We start from the raw sequence: 15,395 nt of genomic DNA, 5'->3' as shown, positions 1-15,395 counted from the left end.
TACGATTTCTGTTACTCTTTTACTTATTTTGAATGTTCTAAGTTTCCTTCTGATATCATTTTGCTTGTTTCTGAAGAATTTCTTTTAGAACAAATCTAGAAATGAATTGCTTTTTTCTTCATTTGAGATTGATTCTTATTTCACCTTCATATATGAAGGCTATTTTTATTGGATAAAGGATTCCTGGTTGACAGTTTTGTTCATTCAGCACGTTTAAGTGTTCCACTGTCTACCCACCTTTCAAGGCTTTTTCTTTGTCTTCCGTTTTCAAAAATTTGATTATGATATGTCTGAACTTTTACCTTCTTGGATTTATCCTTTTGGGGGTTTGCTGAGGACTAGGAATGATGAAAACAGGAAGGTTCCTGAGAAAGAGGCAAAATGTTGCGTAATTTAAATTCATAAATAATTTGTTCCAGTTAAATATGTTTTCATATTACTTGATTAATAAGTTAGAATTTACTTGGTAGGAGACAAAAAGTATAATATTTTAACCATTGTGAGTATTACAGCTTTTCAACAGGAGACATTTTCAAGCCATCCATAACACAAACATACTAGTATTTTGCTAGTATATTTAAGAATGTTACTTTTTTTTTTTTTTTAAGATTTTAAAAATTGATTTAAATATCCATGTGAGAGTGAAACATCAGTCAGCTGCTTCCTACATCCCGCCTACCAAGGATCAAACTGACAGCCCTTCAGTGCATGGGATGACATCCAACCAACTAAGCCACACTGGCCTGGGCAGAAATGTTACATATTCTTAAACCATAGAGAGAGGTTACCCTATTAAATCCAGTAGGCTATGTTCAAAAAATCTTTTAAGAATGGTTTTAATCCTTGCTTCCACTTTATAATCTTTTCAGATTAATTTATTTATAAATAAGGTATGCGCTGGGCCACATCCTTTGCTATCCAAGACATTTTCCCATCAATGTTTAATACTGTGGCCAATTTTTTTTCTCTTGGTATGAGCTGTTTCTTGGAATATCTAAAGTCCATTTGAGGTTTTATCTGGTGCTATTCTAATAGTGGTAGCTCTTATCTCATGGGTTTTCCTACTTGGTCACCCCATTTTTTTTGGAATTTGTTACCCCATGTTTCTTTTTGGAATTTGTGAGACCAGATATTGTGTGTCTGTGATGTAATTTTTTAACTTCTCCATGGATTTGTTATGATTTTATTGTTTTATATGAGGCCATTGCATAAGGACTTTTAATCAAAGCAGTGTGTTTATAGAGTACTTTAAAATAATTACATAGTATCTATAGTATAGTAAACTACCTTGTATAGTATCTTTTTTACTGTATGTCACTACCTTTATTATTTTAGGTAGCATCAAGCCATCAAGTAATATATTTGTTGTTTTTAAGGGATATCTGAGGAATGTCTTTTCTTTGCAGCATTTCAAAGAAGTGATTTATTCTCAAAATATCCAGCTATAAATTTACTCTTTTATTTTAGCAAGTTGCTCTGTTTACTTAGGAAAGTAAGAGTGAGAATTATAATGCAACTTCACATAAGAAGCAGAAGTTCCTCCAGAAGAAGGCTGACACTGATGTAGCATTACACATAGAGGCCACTTTGGGTGGTTAGTATTGTGCATTTGTGAACACTCTCTCAGTTCACCTGACCAAGCAGAAGCTAGGAAGGATCTTATAGTCAGATTGACTGTAGAATACAGACTAATAAAGTGACATTTTTCACAGATGACAAAATAGGAGTGCCTTCATGAAGAACACAAGTTCTGTACAATATAAAATGTATTCATTGGATTTGTACTTTTTCCTCCCTATCGTATACTCAGGGTAGTTTACATACATTCTGATTATATCTGCAAATTATTTGTATATATTCTAAATTTTTCAAATATTATAAGTTCACTTTCAGTCTTGTGCCATCCTAGCAGAAGCAAAACCACGGGTGTTCTTAAATATTTTTTCTCCCCATACAATGAACATTCCTGTAACAAATGTAGCTCCAGAACCATATATCTGTGTTAACATGAAACTAAAGATGATATGCTAGCTTTGTTTTGAGTCTTGACTTTAATTTTAATTCTAGATATTCCTTTAGAAATGAGTTGCACAATTGAAAAGGCACTTGCTGACGCTAAAGCCCTCGTTGAAAGACTGAGAGATCATGACGACGCAGCAGAGTCTCTGATTGAGCAGACCACGGCGCTCAACAAGCGAGTAGAGGCGATGAAGCAGGTTTGCTTTTTTTTCTTTCTTGGTTGCATTTTTTAAAAAGCAGTCATTGACATTTATATATTGCTTGAATCACTAACTTCTGCTTAATTAGTATTTAGTTTTTTTTTAATGTTCTCTAAAATTTTAAAGTAGCTTGACTTGTATGTATGTTTCAGTTTTACTTTATAATTTTTTGTTAGATTTAGGTGGTATATATGTTATATATATTCTAAAACCTGTAGACTTGGTCACTTTTTTCTGACAGACACACATTTAAGTGTAGAAAATATATGAATTTATTCAGTCTAGATACATCTGACAAAAACCAGATAATGTCATTTACTAACGTAGACACATTTTGCTAGCTCTGATTTTCATAATGTGGAAATGTTTACATTTTTCTTTATAAAAGTATAGGTGATGTTATTTAACAATGATTTTTTTTTTTTTAAATGATGCAGGGCAATATCTTTTTGACACCTTGTGCAGTTACTGCATTTTTACTTGCTCCCTTATTTTTCCTTAGTGCTGCCAGTTAAAGAAGAAATGACAGGGGCTTCACTTCTTGTTATCCTTAGTGTCGTCTATGAGGACTTTCCAGTGGGCCATGGAGTTTAGCTACTATTTTAAGCCCTCTTCTGATAAAAATATTTAACTCTAAGAGGATTGTAAAATCTCTGATATTATGATGGATATCAGTGGGGGGAAATGTATATTCATAGCCTACTCTCATGAAACTCATTTTGTAAAAGGAAGCAACCCTGGGATACTGTTTTTATCAAAGCTACTGGAAATAATGGAACAAGTTTACTTAGTTTGTTTTGCAACTCTTGCCCTAAAAAGATTACTTACCTTTCTAACTGTGTAGCTTGTCTCATGCATTCCAGTGAACATATATTTGGTATTGAGTTGTTAAAAAAAAAAGGAATTTGACAACCAAATTTAGAACCAGGAATGTTATAATGACTGTGTTACTAAGTGGCTTATCAAAATGCCTTGAAAATAAAGTTACATTCCTCCTTATTAAAAAAAGAAGTAATAGTTTTGCATTTCTTTTGCACATGTTATTGAGAATAATTTATATACCATAAAATTCACCCTTTTGAAGGGTACGGTTTATTGGATTTTAGGATATTCACAGGTTGTCAGCCACAATCACTAATTCCAGAATATTGTCAACACCCCAAAGCCCCTTTCTCCCTTCCCCCAGCCCTGACAATCACTAATTTTTCTCTCTTGATGGATTTGCCTATTTTGGACATTTCATATTAACAGAATCTTGCAATGTGGGGCTTTTTGTGACTGATTTAAATAATGTTTTCAAGGTTCATCTATACTGTAGCAGGTATCAGTATTTCATTCCTTTTTATTACCAAATAATATTCCATTGTAAGAATAGGTCACATTGTGTCTATCACTCATCAGTAGATGGACATTTGGATTATTTCTGTACTGCTGTGAATACTTAGGTACAAGTTTTTGTGTGGATATGCTGTCATTTATTTTGGGTATATAACTGAGTGGAGTGGATGGGTCATATAATAGCTCTGTGTATAACTTTTTGAGGGGTTAATCTTACATGAGGATTATAATTTCTCCTTATTCTCTCCAACACTTGTTGTTATTTGCCTTTTTTATTGAACTCATCCTAGCAGTTGTGAAGTGGTATTGTGTATTGAATTGCATTTCCCTAATGACTAATGATGGATGTTAAACATCTTTTCATGTGCTATTGACCACTTGTATATTTTCTTTAGAGCAATGTCTCTTCAAATCCTTCGCCAGTTTTTCCTCGAGCTTTATTGAGATATAATTGACATAAAACATTGTGTAAGTTCAAGATGTATGTTGTGATGATTTGATACACATATATTGTGAAGTGATTACCACAATAAGATTAGTTAACATTTCCCTCACCTCACATAATTACCTTTTGTATGTGTGTGATGAGAACATTTAAGATGTACTCTCTTAGCAATTTCAAGTTTACAGTACAGTATTGTTAACTGTAGTCACCGTGCTGTACATCACACCCCCAGAACTTATTCGTCTTACTTGCCCATTTTCTAACTTGGTTATTTTTCTTATCACTCAGCTGTGAGAGTTCTTTGTATATTCTGGATACCAGGCCCTTATCAGATATATGACTCAGATTTATATTTTCAAATATTTTCTTCCCACATATTCTTTTTTAATATTTTCATTAGTATCAGGAAGAAATTCAAGAACTTAATGAAGTTGCAAGACATCGGCCACGGTCCACATTAGTTATGGGAATCCAGCAAGAAAACAGGCAGATCAGAGAACTGCAGCAAGAGAACAAAGGCAAGATGCATTATTACTATATATAGCAAATCAAGAGAACTTTAATCTGCAGTTGTACTATCAACTTGGGATCAATTAATATTGTAAAAAATGTGAAAACAGTCAACTAAATTTACTTTTTGACATTAATCTCATCTCTACTTCGTATGTCTAAATCATATTTGTTGCCGTTTATCCTGTCCTACATTTGAATGTCTACTTTAGATTCTCACCGTTAATACCCAGTTGTGCCATTGTTGTTACCTATGAAATAGCTCATTTTCATTCTTTGCAGTCTCACTGCTTTGTTCCCCAGCTTAGGTGCTTATAGTCTCTTCCTGAACTGTCCTAATCAGTCTCCCTGATTACATTCTCTTTTCCCCAGCAATACGACTTCAAAACAGACATCAGACTGGTTTTTCAAAAATGTATCTGTCGCCCTAGCCAGTTTGGCTCAGTGGTTAGGGCAGCGGCCCACGACCGAAGGGTCCCCGGTTTAGATTCTGGCCAAGGGCACGCACCTCAGCTGCAGGCTCAGCCCATGTCAGGGTGCGAGCAGGAGGCAACCACTCGATGTGTCTCTCTCACGTTGATGTTTCTCTCTCTCTGTCTCTCTCTCTCCCTTTTCCTCCCTCCCTCCCTGCCTCCCTTCCTCCCTTCCACTCCCTCTGAAAAAGCAATGGAAAAAAATATCCTCGGGTGAGGATTAATATATATATAGATATAGATATAGATATAGATATATAGATATATAGATATATATAGATATATATATCTTATCATATTATTCTTTTGCTTAAGAACCCTCATTGTACAGCAGGTCCTCAATGTCATTTTGTCCAGTGTTGTTTCATTATAATGTTGATGAGATGTCATAGGAACTTAACTCTTGTTTATATCAATTAGACTTTGGTCAAAGTGATTTTGTTATACATTGTTCTGCTTAAAGCCATAGAACCTATCAGGGTCCCAGGGTCCGGGGTACTTATTCCCTTATCCAGTGACCTTCAAAGTCAACTCCAAGCCTTCTTTTCTGTCTTCTTCCTGTACCTCTCTTCTCCACAAAACCTTTGCTTTTGCCATCCCAAACTTTCATGCCTCCCTACTTATAATGTCCTTTCCTTTATTTTTCAGTTCAAGGTGTGCAAGTTCATATCAGTACTATACTTCTGTGAAGCTTTCCCCAGTTTCTCCTCACAGACTTCTCCTGTATATTTGAGTAGAGCTTCTCTCTGCACTTACCACATTGTATTATAATTATTTATGTATTTGTTTTCTCCACTACACTCTGGGCTCCATGGCCTTTGGTATTAATAATATAGAGCATCATTCTGATACCTAATTGTTACTCAGTAAATGTTTGTTGAAATGATTCTCAAAAAATGAGTTTTAAGTGGTGATTTAAAGAACTAATGAAGGACTCCATTCGGTATTTTTTATTTGTATACAGCTAGATTTTTATCCATCATGGTTTTTTGTTTTTTTAATACCCTCTTTATAAGTTGTTTTATATATTTATATATATATATATATTTTTTTTTATTAAATTTATTGGGGTGACAGTGGTTAATACAAACATATAGGTTTCAGGTGTGGGTTTCTGTGTTACAAGATCTGTATATTGCTCTGTGTGCCCACCACCCAAAGTCATATCTTCTCCTGTCACCATATATTAGGCCCCCTTCACCTCCCACCCCCTTCCCTCTGGCAACCACCAAACTGCTGTTTGTGTCCACGAGTTTCAGTTTTATATCCTACACATGAGTGAAATCATATGGTTCTTGGCTTTTTCTGCCTGATTTATTTCACTTAGCATAATATTCTCAAGGTCCATCCATGTTGTCGCAAATGTCAGTATTTCATCTTTTCTTATGGCTGAGGAGTATTCCATAGTGTACATGTATCACATCTTCCTTATCCAGTCCTCTATCGCAGGACACTTTGGTTGTCTCCATGTCTTGGCTACCGTGAATAATGCTGCAGTGAACATAGGGGTGCATATATCTTTGTGAATACACGTTTTCAGGTTTTCCGGGTATATACCCAGGAGAGGGATCGCTGGGTGAGTCATATGGTAGCTCTATTCTTAATTTTTTGAGGAATCGCCAGACTGCTTTCCATAGTGGTTAAGTTGTTTTTTAAATAAATGTAATATGGAAGAGAATATTTTGTACATCTTTAACTCAAGTTCAAATAAAATATCCTATTATTCTTGATAGAATTACGTACATCCCTGGAAGAGCATCAGTCTGCCTTGGAACTTATAATGAGCAAGTATCGTGAGCAAATGTTTAGGTTGCTAATGGCTAGCAAAAAAGATGATCCGGGTATAATAATGAAGTTAAAAGAGCAGCACTCCAAGGTAATCCATTCTAGAAATATAATTGGAAATAGAAAAGAAGGACAGTTGGTTAACTTGTGATCAGAATTTTTTTTTAATCACTTGATAAATATGGAACATGCTGTTGAATACTTCATCTTTTTGACATTTTGTACTTTTCCTTATTTTTTTCATTTCTTGTTATATATCATTTTGTTTGATTTACTCTTCTGCCATTGTTCCTAGTAGCTTTAATATATATTAAAAAGTAAACTTTATTTGGGAAATAAAGGTAAGTATTCAATTCAAATTTATTTTTATAAGGTTATCTGCTTTTAAGAAATATGTCTTTTAATAGATTTGTATTGATATCTGTTGCAGAACAAAAATTGAAATGCTGAAAACTTTTTTAAAACTTTGAATACTGATAAAGGTTGATTTCTTTTTCTTAAAACTATTTTCTGAATAAGGCTGATTCATCCAAACTGTAATCTTGATTATAATGGGAAAAAATACATGGGGTCAGGGAGAGGAAAAGAACCAACATACTAAAATTTTGCTCCCCTCCCCCCAAATCACATATCAGGAATATCATTTTTACAGACTGCTCAGTTGGTAAAAATTAGTGTTTTTCCTTCTGTTCATTGTATTTGTCATCCCTGTGTCTGTTCCCTTTGTGTATGTCGCTGTGTTTGCTAACAACTGCTCTGAAAACAAGTAGAATAATCTTTACCACTTACCTCTTATTGTAAACTGAATTTTAACTGCAGATATGAAATAAAAATATTAGAATAGATTGTGATTATGAGACCATTATCTATAATGGATAATGGTGAGCTAACTCTCAGTAGTTATAACTAATATTATTTAAGAAATATTGTTATAAGATATTTTTATCTTTCTCAATTATTGAAACACATTTTAGATTCTTTAAAATGTTTCTTCCATCTTGGGGCTTGTAAGTATTTTTAAGTTATTAATTATTAATTCTATTAAAATTAAATACCTGGCAAATAGATCTTTGTGTGACTTTACATATTGAGGAACTTAGTAATAGATACCTCTTGTGTCAAATAGTAAAGTAGTAAATTAATTAATTTGGGTTTAATGTTAGCTAATTATGCTATATTCATCTCCTAACCAAAAGGAAAACATTGGTTATTTAAGTAGCAATTTTTTGAATATAAAATGTATCTATTGTTGAGATTATTATAAAAATGTTTATATTTAAATGTGTAACTTGAGAGTTTTTTTAAAGGTACAAAAATGAATTGATGTAAATTTATTGGTAAAAAAAATTTAATCTTGAGAAATTCCAGAAATAAATTTTTTAAGATCTAACGAGAAGAATCCTCTGACCAAAAAAGAGTTTAAAATAAGATACTGCAGCTTGCTAGTCCCGTCTGGTAGTAGCTATGACAGAAGCGAATGTTTTCTAAAACACAGATTTTACCATTCACCAGAGCTGTTTTATTAATTAGCAAAGTGAAACATTTCTTAAGATAGCTGTAAGCTATCTTTTTTCATTATGTAAATTAAATTTATCATCATATGTACCAATCCTTGCCTTCCATAAAATGACTATTCGGTTACTTGTTATTAATTCTAACTAATATACATTAATGTTTGTGATTTTGATTTTTCCCAAAAAGGAGACACTTTGACTCAATTAAACATACATCTATTAACACTTGTACTCGTTTAGTTATTATTAATGATAAGATGAATGAATAAACAAGTTACATTATTCTATCATAGGAGCTTACAGTGTAGTGGGAGGTACAGATACAAACATAATTGCCTGATCTAAGATAGGATGTGATGAATCCTAAAACAGAGATATGAATTATTGCTGGAATACTAGAGGAAGCAAGATTAAGTTCTCATGAAGAACATCTGGGAAGGTATAAGGAAAGGAAGAAATATACCTAAATTCAGTTTTGAATTAATTAGTGGGGGTTGGGTGTCAGCAAGCAGAAGTAAGTGGGTGAGCAGAGAAACTGGTGTGATAAAGGTGCAGAAATAGGAGATTCTAGGATGTGTTTAGGTACTAGTGCTCTGACATGCCTAAACACAAAAATAACTTTATAACACATTTAGGGGTAACAAACAGTTACACATAACAGCATTGTGGAGTAAGAGACCCTTTGGGGACTACTGTAATATAGAATTTTGCCCTTAACCTAAAAGTTTTTGAGCACACACTTAAAAATCAAAATGAGAACTCATTTTCATCCACATACTCATTTTTTTTTCATCATTTTTGAACAGATGCCTTTTTGGAAATCTTAAAAAAGCAAACATTTCAAACAGTTGGCTAACACGCATGAACTAACACTCATTCAGTTTTTAAATTACGGATAATATCCGTATTAACATTATAATGACTCTGTACTACAGATTGACATGGTACATCGTAACAACTCCGAAGGATTCTTCCTTGATGCATCTCGTCACATCCTTGAAGCACCTCAACATGGACTGGAGAGGAGGCACTTGGAAGCAAATCACAATGTACACTAAATAAAGCAGTCAATTTTGGGGGTGCGGGTGGAAGGGGGGTCCATTTAAAGAGTTCCTTTACATTGAATTTTCCTGCCAGATTAAATCAGCAAATAAATTAAGTTTTAAAATCCTGTGCTTTTGATAGCCATGCAAAAATATTCAGTGTAGAAACTTTAAATCTGTCATTCATTCTCTGTATATTGTGTCATACACACCCTGTTAGATAATGGCAGGCCTTAAAGGTTGTTCAGGCCTGCTTTTCACTTTGTGGTTCTTCTTAGCTGTTGCTGCAGATTTAGTAAACTTAACAGTTATTCTCTTTCTGGACATCAAAGGTGTGTTCTTGGCAGTAATTTGAAACTGATTTCATAAAAATTTTGTTCAGTCAAGTTATTAAATGAACTGTTTTAATTCAGATTTTTGACAGTTTGTAGCCCTTTAGTTTGAGTTTATAATAAAATTAAAATGCCTCTGTTTAGGTATTCTTAAATGTAGTAGTATACTCTCCATTGTGTCTTAATTTTCTTTTTTTTTTTTAACCTTACTTGTGGCTGGTCTTTATTGAGCAAAGTTGAAATAAACCTAAACAAAAATTACAAGTGAAAGGCATGTTAAGACAGTTCAAGCATCACTTTGCTGACACTTCTTGCCTTTTAAGACAGTTTATTTATTTATTTATTTATTTTTAAATCCTCACCTGGGGATATGTTTTTATTGATTTTAGAGAGCGGGGGTGGGGGAGGGAAACATGTATATGAGAGGGAAACATTGATTGGTTGTCTCCATACTCACTCCAACTGGGGGTCAAACCCACAACCTAGGTATGTGCCCTGACTAGGAATCAAACCCGCAATCTTTGGTGTATGGGACGGCGCTCCAGTGACCCAAGGCACCCGGCCAGGGCTTTAAGACAGTTTTGAAAGCACAAGTCTTAGCCTCTTGTGCCCAGTAAAAGATCTATGGTACTTCTCCAAAGATTTTATTGAAATAAGTGAATCATCCATGAACTGGGCCTATAAAAATACTGTTCTAATTAAAAAATTGGGGTTTTTTTCCTCATGATTTTACTAGAATAGACCCTGTCCTGAAAAAAATGGTGGTATCTTGTTTTCTTCCATTTTAAAGGCAAAGAATTATTTGTTTCACTTGTAGCTTTTTAACCTAGGTCAGTCCCATAGGATACCAAGTTATAAACTGAGAAAGCTGTTCGTATTCAAAATTTTTACTCATTACCCTTCTTCAACTTGCTGCTGCAGATATCTGTACCTAACTTAGTTGTAAACATTTGCTCCCTTTATATTAGGAAGGATTTTAGTCATTTTTCAGAATATGACTGATGTTTGTCTTGATATCGTACTTGCTACCATAATCTAATTCAGGGTTGTCCAACAGAACTTTCTGAAATGATGGAAATGTTCTTTATCTGCACTGTTCAATATGGGAGCTTCCTGCCACTTGTGGCTTTTGAGCACTTAAGTGTCACTAGTGCAACTGAGGGACTGAATTGCTAATTTTTTAAAATGTATTTGATTTTAATTAATGTAAATTTAAATAGCATCATATTGGACTGTGTCACATCTTTATTTTGCCTTTTCTGTGTACTAGCATTGTATAGGTTTCCCCATTAAAATAATCTAAGGACCTGCATTTTTGTTGGTTAAGAATGTATTAACTGTATGTTGCTAAAGATATACCTATTGTCCATCTTATTTTTTCCATAGTTTAGTAGTTCTGTAGGTTTGGGGGGTCCTGTTCAAATCCTTTCTACAAATAGGAAATACACAACTATTTAAGAGACTTAATGTTTATTTGGGGAGTTATTAACTTTTATATTTAACTTTTGGCATTAATATAGTAAAATAACCCTCCATTGCCAGTGAACAATGGTAAAAGCTTTTCATTTCTCAAGTTTATGCTGATTTTAAATGTTTTGTCTGTATCTTTCACTTGACTGTAAGCTCCTTGAAATAAGGGAACATGTCTAAACAGAACTTGTATTTCTGTTACCCAGTACAGTGCCTGGCACATTGTAGGTATGCAAAAAAGAAAAAAAGCAATTGGAAGAAACTTTTACTTGTTGCACCAAAAATATGTAGATGTCTATTTCATACTGAAATTTTATTTTGAACAGTTTGCAAAGAAGGCCATTTGATATTTTAATACTTAGGAGCAGAACTATATTCTTCTTAGTATTTATTCTCTATTATATACTGAACACTAATTGGCAAATATAAACAAGATACAATGTCTGCTGTCAAAGATTGTAATCTAGAAAGGTTCTATATTAGATTGAGATCAATTTTTAGGCATGGGTAATACAGAAAAGATTTATAAATCATGAAAACTGGGGAAAAGAGATTGAATGTGTCAGAAATTTTTATGTTTTCTATTACTTTGATCTATAGTATAGGTAGGTGCAAAAAAGGAAAAATTGCTGATCATTTGTAGTGAGAGGAATGCAGAATATGAGTCCCCTTCTTACGAGTGGGTTTAGTTAAATTATGCCGCTTATTCTTAATTTTAGTCATAAAAGAAATCTGATTTTATCTTATTTTATTTTATTTTTTTCTGGTAATCAATGACATTTTACTATACTTCATATTTCTTTGATTAGTAGTAAAGTTGAAATTCTCTTTATTTATTTACTTTTATTATTATTATTTTTTTAATAATTTTTATTTTTGTTTAAAGTATTACAGATGTCCCTTTTTAAGCACGATCATGGTCAGTCAGCTGTCTTGTAAATATCTGTCTGATATATTACATTCATGTTAAATGGCAGTGTATGAATATTATATTCATATTAAATGGCAATGCTGATTTTATAAAAAGGAGAGGATCCAAAAATAAAAATAATACAGTATTTCACTAATTTGCAACGCCCATCTCTTTTTTCAGGAATTACAAGCACATGTTGACCAGATAACTGAAATGGCAGCAGTAATGAGGAGAGCCATTGAAATTGATGAGCAACAGGGATGTAAGGAGCAGGAAAGAATATTTCAGCTTGAAGTAAGTTTTAAATTGTAAATGTGGGTGAAATTGCTCATTCAAACATTTATGCCAGAAAATATACCCCATGAGTTACTGTCCTTTATTTTATGTCGTGAGAGCATAAATCATTGTTGAACAATTAAAATCAGTAGAATGGGATTTCATATTTTAAAAGCTTCATTTTGAAGTCATGGTGGAGAATTGGTTCTAGAGGGCCACAGTTTCTCCTCTCCCTAAGCATACAAGTTTCTCTCATTCTTCATAACAGAGGTAAGCAAACTTTTTCTGTCAAGGGCCAGATAGTAAATCTGTAGGTTTTACAAACCAGTCTCTGTTGGAGCCACTTAGCTCTGCCATTGTGATGCAAAATTTACAAAAAAATTAATGTATAATTCAGGCCTCAAGCCAGGCTATAGTTTGCTGATCCCTGCCTTATACCATTGAACTTAGAAAGTAAAACCAAAGACAAAGTGGTAGAGAATAAATTGTGAAAGTTATTTTTAAATGCCTGCACATTTCTTACAGTAACCAGACAAAAAGGCAAAGTTGTTTACCAGTGTTAGATTTGGTCACTTTCCTTCTTGAAAAACATCACAATTGACTCTGTCAAATTCCAGTAAGGAAAGCAAAGCAGATGGCTTGTCTTGTATTCCATGCTATTGGGGGAGGTAGTAGAAGTACTAAAGTACTAAGTGGTTCTAGTCGCAGGGTGTTAGTCACAAACTTTCTGAGTGTACACAAATATAAATCTAGATGTTATTTTCTTCATCTATACTGTGATTGTAAATAAGGCTATTTCTAAGGTTCCATCTACAATTACAGCTGCATAAATAAGAAGACTTTTCAGGGGTCGAAGACGTTGACCACATGATTCCGACCTCTTAAAAAAGTGTTCTGGATTCAAGTTGTCATCTTCAACTGCACATATCATTTAGTGCATTTCTGTAATCTACAGAACTTGGTTCTTATTTGCCATATGTTTATGCTCTTGTGGCTAGCTAATTTGGTGACTGCATCTTTCTTTTTGTTTGTCTTCTTATAGCAAGAAAACAAAGGATTGAGAGAGATCCTTCAAATAACCCGAGAATCATTTTTGAACCTTAGAAAAGATGACTTATCAGAAAGCACATCTTTGTCAGCATTAGTGACCAATAGTGACCTGAGTCTGAGGAAGAGCTGAAGAGTCTGAGCTTCTTATAAGGCTCCAAATGATCCCTGGGACTGGCCTACTGAAGTAAATGAATTAACAGGAAAATCAATCTTAAGCTACATTTTTTTTTCCTCTATGATATGTACAGTGCACTGGCAATGACATTTTTAAGAGAGAACAAAAGAAAAATGCATAGTTCATGGTCAGAGACTTTATTCCAAAAAATAATTGAAAAGTAGAAACTAAGACTTTGTTAATTGCTGAACAAATTGAAGATTTTCCCAATGACTGCTGAACATATCAAGAGCTTTCAGTCGTGCCGTTGGCTTTCTGGGTGATACTTGGATAAACAGGAATATTCCCATTTAATGTTTGGGAATTCATGAAGTTATCCCAATTTTAAAATGCAGATTTTGCCAGTTTGGTGAATGGAAGATCATCATACTATATTTTATCTTCCCTGTTTGGTGTCAGAGTTAACAAATAGCTTGTGTACCATGAGACTTCAGCTTTAATGATTGCTTATCTACCTTCCCATTAATTTAAATTTTTGTCAAAGAAAATTCAGTCTGAAAGGCTGTAGGAATGTTTTAGATAAACCATAAACAAAAGAGGTAATTTAATTTTAGCTAACTTACCATAATTACTACTCAGCAAACAATTGTTAATAATTCTAAGCATATGAAATAGCGTTTCAGGAATGAAAAAGAAGGAATACTACTTTCTAAGAAAGATCTTATAAGACACATATTTAGTAGGTTAAACTACTCCCTTGAAAGAATAAGTTTTGGTTTTAAATCAGTAATAAAGATGAGATTTTTTCTCTTCTCTCGTTGATTTTTAAGGATATTTTGTAGCTCATTTAGCTAACAAAGTTAAATGTTTGATAAAGGAAGCCAGGTATGGTTATTTCAAAGTAAACTGGGAAATCCTCTGCCTCATAGAGCCCTTTTTTAAAAGTATTAAGAGAGAGAGAGAAAGTAAATTAAAATTAAAAAAGTATTTTTTGGATCTGTTCTTAAGTACCATGTGGTCCTCATAACCGATAAGATTTTTCTTATAACCTTTCAGTTAAACAGGGACAAAAAATATCAATGGAGTTAGAAGTATTTGTTTTATTTTTTTATAAAATATATATCCAGTTATGTAAGTTTTTAAAAGCCACCAGAAATAGAAATATGCTTTAACATCAATTGAAATCTAAATTTTTCTTATTTTGTGGTGATTATAGAATAAAAGGATAAAAGAAGAGTGTCAGATATGATTAAATATATTATGCTCATTTATATTAAATATTAATATTAGCACAATAGAAAATTTACTTTTGAGTATAAATTTGTTAAATATTTACATGGTAATTTTTATGTATAATTTCATATATTGGTAAAATTAAAAACTACTTTTCAGAATTTTTCTATTAAGTTTGGGGTAAGTAGGGTCGATGGGGCTGATTGAATAGAAAAGGGCTATTGACCCAGACATTAAATTGATTTTTGTTCTCATTCAGTGGCCTTAATGTTTTATAATAAGTGACCGTTTTTTTTAACTTTTCTATTCATTTTTGGGAAAGTATCCCTTAATTTGATGGCACATTCATTCATTCATACAGTTTTTATCCCAAGTTAGAATTAAAGAAAATAAGCTACACAGTTGAAATTAAGACTGAGGCAGTTCATTGAGGCAGCTCTATCATAAAACATTATTTGATAAATAATTATTTTTGTAAACAAATACGTTGAGTTAATTTATTCTTAGTCTTCTTACTTGGATATAATTTTAAGATATTGGTGTTTAAAAACATTTACTTTGTTATATAAAAACAGTTTTCCATCCCATACTTATTTGTTAAGCAGAACCTTAACTCTATGTCAGAAGGTATGTAGTGCATAGGAACCTATTTTATCAATAAAGATGAGTGATTAAAATT

At 33.0% G+C, this 15,395-nt stretch overlaps 1 protein-coding gene across 4 annotated transcripts in view; it reads left to right on the top strand.

Annotated features, from left to right (window-relative positions):
- The window catches only part of FGFR1OP2 (FGFR1 oncogene partner 2), a 21,841-nt gene extending 6,446 nt beyond the window's left edge, over positions 1–15,395 (top strand). The window contains exons 2-7 of one of the 4 annotated variants that reach the window (XM_081130417.1): positions 2,068–2,216; positions 4,403–4,520; positions 6,719–6,861; positions 9,220–9,333; positions 12,223–12,336; positions 13,361–15,395. In XM_081130417.1, coding sequence (XP_080986543.1) covers positions 2,082–2,216; positions 4,403–4,520; positions 6,719–6,861; positions 9,220–9,333; positions 12,223–12,336; positions 13,361–13,498 — 762 coding nt within the window. In that variant the 5' untranslated portion in view covers positions 2,068–2,081 and the 3' untranslated portion in view covers positions 13,499–15,395. The remainder of the gene's footprint in view (positions 1–2,067; positions 2,217–4,402; positions 4,521–6,718; positions 6,862–9,219; positions 9,334–12,222; positions 12,337–13,360) is intronic. The other 3 variants (XM_081130418.1, XM_081130419.1, XM_081130420.1) reach the window with 3 other exon arrangements.

The sequence above is a fragment of the Miniopterus schreibersii genome, assembly GCF_964146895.1.
Source record: "Miniopterus schreibersii genome assembly, chromosome: 2".
Taxonomy (NCBI): Eukaryota; Metazoa; Chordata; class Mammalia; order Chiroptera; family Miniopteridae; genus Miniopterus; species Miniopterus schreibersii.
Note: the sequence above shows the minus strand (reverse complement) of the source record. Positions and strands in the feature narration are given on the sequence as shown.